The 4,529-nt window shown below is 40.2% G+C and overlaps 1 protein-coding gene across 1 annotated transcript; it reads right to left on the bottom strand.

Moving 5' to 3' along the window:
• Window positions 1-637: 637 nt before the first annotated feature.
• LOC101395487 (vesicle-associated membrane protein 3) lies at window positions 638-1,263 on the bottom strand. Its single transcript, XM_014782380.2, has one exon. It carries the CDS (start codon window positions 1,250-1,252, stop codon window positions 941-943), a length of 312 nt encoding a protein of 103 aa, XP_014637866.1. The 5' UTR covers window positions 1,253-1,263; the 3' UTR covers window positions 638-940.
• Window positions 1,264-4,529: the final 3,266 nt, after the last annotated feature.

Genomic DNA, 4,529 nt, shown 5'->3' with positions numbered 1-4,529 from the left:
CAGAGTCTAGCTCAAACCTTCTCCAACCCCTGGGGAAAATGCTGAACTGGAAGGGGAATCACACCACCTCCAGCATTTCAAAGGCAAGAAAGGCCTGTCCAGATGTAGAAGGTTCACACACACCATCACAGTTTTAATTCTGAAGGGCACCTTCAGTTCCATTTGTCACTTTTCTAAATTTATCTGTCAGGAACAAACTTAAGGACATTTTACCGGCATTTAACTTTTTGGCAAAATAGAAACTTTGGTCACAGCCATAGTTCTATAAAAATGTTTTAAAGAGGTTATTATTTCTGATTAAAATAATATTTTTAGCAAGTGATATATAACAACAACAAGAAAGTAAACATCTTCATATCTAATGTAAGAGCAAAAACTCTTTACCAACATCTTATTTTAAATACAGCGAAAGAGTCAGTAGTGCTTATAAACAATATAGGTTTCTCTTACAGGGAATCAGAAAAATAGCAAAATAAGGCACAGCCTGATATTGCCACAGATTTGTGTTAGGCAGTAGTGTTCTTTCTGGAAGGCACAAATTGGAAATCTGAAAGGTTTAAACTATGGTTCTGAAGATAATGTCATATTGACAAGGACAGCTAATGCGGAACAAATTCCCTTCACTGGAATTAATGGCAATTAATCAGACAACGTTACCGCTAGGTTATAACACTCTGGAACTTAAGAAGTCCTCTTCATCAGCCCCTATATAAATTTGTAAAGGCACTGTGCAAAATGCGAGCTGGGCTGACTACACTTCTGGTTTGGAGTGCATATTAAAAAACAAAGGCACATTTACTAGAAATCAAACTTGACATTAACTAACAGAAAAGAATCATTTTAGATATAACAGTAGGTAAGCTTGATAATGTAGCAGGTTCTAAGTCAAAGTCTTGAAGAGGTTTCTTGAACAGCAGGCTGGAGTTCCACTGGTTGTTCATTAAGAAAGACTCCACACGACGATGATGATGATGATGATGACCATGACACTGATCCCTATGGCCCACATCTTGCAATTCTTCCACCAATATTTTCTCTTCAATTTGGCAGCACTTGTTTCAAATTGGGAAGCTCCTGCCTGCAGTGCGTCTGCATGGTCATCTAACTCAGAGAGCTTCTGATCTCTTTCCAGTACCTTATCCACATTGACTCTCATGATGTCCACCACCTCATCCACTTGATTTTGCGTCTGCTGAAGTCTTCGACTACTGCCAGAGGCAGCGCTTGAACCTGCAGGCGCACCTGTAGACATTTTGGCGGCGGCGGCGGGCGAGGGTCTGCAGAGCGGCGCAGTGGCTCCGGAGGCCCCGGGACCTGGGCGCGGCGGCGGCGCCCTATCACATATTTAATTTGCAAATATTTTCTCATAGTCTGCGACTTGCCTTTTGATTCTCTTAACAGTGTCTTTTGTAGAGCAGAAGTTTTTAATTGTTTAAAGTCTAATTTATCAATTTTTTTCTTTCATGGACTGTGCATTTGGTGTTATATGTAAAAAAACTCATCACCAAACCCAAGGCCACGTAGATTTTCTCCTATGTTTCTTCTAGAATTTTTATGTATTACATTTTATATTTAGGCCTCTGATCCATTTTGAGTTAATTTTTGTGAAAAGTGTAAGTAACATCTGTGTCTAGATTGCTTTCTTTTGTTTTTGCTTGTGGATGTCCAATTGTTCAGCATCATTTGTTGAAAAGACTATCTTTTTACATAGAATTAATTTTGCTCCTTTGTCAAAGTTCAGTTGACTATATTTGTGTGGGTCTATTTCTGGGCTCTTTGTTCTATTCCGTTGGTCTATGTGTCTATAAACCAGTGTCTTGATGGCTGTAGCTTTATAGTGAGTCTTGAAGTTGGAGAGTATCAGCCCTCTTCTTCACTGTTATGTTGGCTATTCTAGGTCTTTTCCCTCTTGATGTAAACTCTGGAGTCAGTTTGTTGATAATCCACAAAATAACTTGCTGCAATTTTGATTGGGATTGTGTTGAATCTATAGATCAAGTCGAGAAGAATTGACATCTCAACTATATTGAATCTTACAATCCATGAACATGGAATATCTCTCCATTTATTAGATCTTTGAATTTTTCATTAGTTTTATAGTTTTTTTGCATATAGATCCTGGGCATATTTTTTTAGATTTATACTTATTTAATTTTCTTGAGGGTATTATCATATCTATTACATTTTTAAAAAAGTTTAGTGGTTGTACTAGAGTTTGCAATATACATTTATAATTAATCTAAGTCTACTCAAATAATATTATACCTCTTCATGGGTTGTGCAGGGACCTTATAACAGAGTATCCCAGCCTCATCCTCTCATTCCTTATAACATTGCCTCACTCATGTCACATATCCATATACTATTTTCTCCCAATACATTGTTACTGTTCTTTATTTGAACAACCATACGTCAATTAAGAATAAGAAAATTTGGGGCTGGCCCACTGGCGCAAGCGATTAAGCGCACGCACTCTGCTGCAGCGGCCCGGGGTTCACAGGTTCGGATCCCGGGCGTGCACTGACACACTGCTTGTTGAGCCATGCTGTGGCGGTGTCCCATATAAAGTAGAGGAAGATGGGCACAGATGTTAGCCCAGGGCCAATCTTCCTCAGCAAGAAGAGGAGGATTGGTATCAGATGTTAGCTCAGGGCTGATCTTCCTCACAAAAAAAAAAAAAAAGAATAAGAAAATTAAAATATTTTCTTGAGCCAGCCCTCATGGCCTAGTGGTTAAAGTTTGGCACTCTCACCGCTTCAGAGGCCCAGGTTTGGTTCCTGGGTGTGGAACCACACCACCCATCTGCCAGCAGCCATGCTGTTGCAGCGGCTCACATAGAAGAACTAGAAGGACTTACATCTAGAATATACAATTATGTACTGGGGCTTTGCAGAGGAAAAAAAAAGAGGAAGATTGGCAACAGATGTTAGCTCAGGGCAAATCTTCCCAGCAAAAAAAAGAAAAAAATTTCTTTTCCCTTCATTTATTTCTTCTCTGACACTTTTCCTTTCTTTATGTAGATCTGAGTTTCTGATTTATATCATTTTCCTTCTTTCTGAAGAATTTCTTTTCACATTTATTGCAGGAAGGTCTGCTAGTGATGAATTCCCTCTGTTTTTGTTTGTCCAAGAAAGTCTTTATTTCTCCTTCACTTTTGAAGGATAATTTCACTGGACATAGAATTCTAGGTTGGTGATTTTTTCTTTCAACACTTTAACTCTTTCACTCCACTCTCTCGCCTGCAGGCTTTCTGAGGAGAATATGGATGTAACTCTCATCCCTGTTCCTCTGTAGGTAAAGGAGTCTCCCCAGCCCCTCTAGCTACTGTCAAGATTTTCTCTTTGTCTTCAGTTTTCTGCAGTTTGAATATGCCTAGATGTGTTTTTTTGGCATTTATTCTGCTGTGTTCTCTGAGTTTCCCAAATCTTTGGTTTGGTGTCTGTCATTAATTTTGGAAACTTCTCCGTCATCATCACTTCAAGATTTTCTTCTACTACGTTCTCTCTGACGTCTCCTTCTGGTGTTTCATTTATGCATGACAATTGTGCGTCAAAATTGTCCCACAGTTCTTGGATATTCTTTTCTGTTTCTTTCATTCTCTTTTCTCTTTGCATTGCAGTTTTGGAAAATTGTATTGCCTTATATTCCAGCTCCCTGATTCTTTTCTTGGCCATGTCCAATCTCCTGATGAGCCTATCAAAAGGCATTCTTCATTTCCGTTACAGTGCGTGTGTGTTTATTTCTAGCATTTCCTTTTGGCTCTTTCTTTGATTCTTGTTTCCATCTCTGTCCTTACATTACCCATCTGTTCTTGCATGTTGTCTACTTTTTCCATGAGAGCCCATAATGTAGTAACCATAGTTATTTTGTTTTATTTTTTTTTGTTGAGGAAGATCAACCCTGAGCTAACATCTGTCACCAATCCTCCTCTTTTTGCTGAGGAAGACTGGCCCTGGGCTAACATCCTTGTGCATCTTCCTCCACTTTATATGGGACGCCACCACAGCATGGCTTGACAAGCGATGCTTTGGTGTGCGCCGGGGATCCAAACCCCGGGCTGCTGCAGCGGACAGCGCACACTTAACCGCTGTGCCACCAGGCTGGCCCCTAACCATAGTTATTTTAAATCCCCTGCCTAACAGTCCCAACATCTGCGATATCTGAGCCTCATTCTGATGCAGGCTCAGTCTCTTCTGACTGTGTCTTTTCTTGTCTTTTAGCATGCCTTGTAACTTTTGTTGAAAGCCAGACATGATGTATTGGGTAGTAGGAATTGAGATCAATAGGCCTTTAGCACAAGGTTTTGTGTTAATGTGGCTGGGAACTGGGCTGTGTTTAGTGGTGACGAGCTAGAGGTGTCAGAGGCTTTAATTTGCCCCAGTGTCCTTGTGCTTATCTCCCTGTCATTTCTGAGTTTCCCTAAAACTGCTTCTTAAAGAGAGTCTGTACCTTATAGCTGTTTCAGCTGTCATCCCCTGTTATTATGCTGGAGGCCTGTTGATGTGGTGGTAATGTATAGGGGGAGGGGA

The sequence above is a fragment of the Ceratotherium simum genome, chromosome 29 (assembly GCF_057802395.1).
Source record: "Ceratotherium simum simum isolate JZ-2026a chromosome 29, ASM5780239v1, whole genome shotgun sequence".
Taxonomy (NCBI): domain Eukaryota; kingdom Metazoa; phylum Chordata; class Mammalia; order Perissodactyla; family Rhinocerotidae; genus Ceratotherium; species Ceratotherium simum.
This window is presented reverse-complemented; position numbering and strand designations above follow the sequence as displayed.

Bases quoted from the DNA above. Each gene is read 5' to 3' on its own strand.
- LOC101395487 (XM_014782380.2), bottom strand. From the start codon at position 1,252: ATGTCTACAGGTGCGCCTGCAGGTTCAAGCGCTGCCTCTGGCAGTAGT.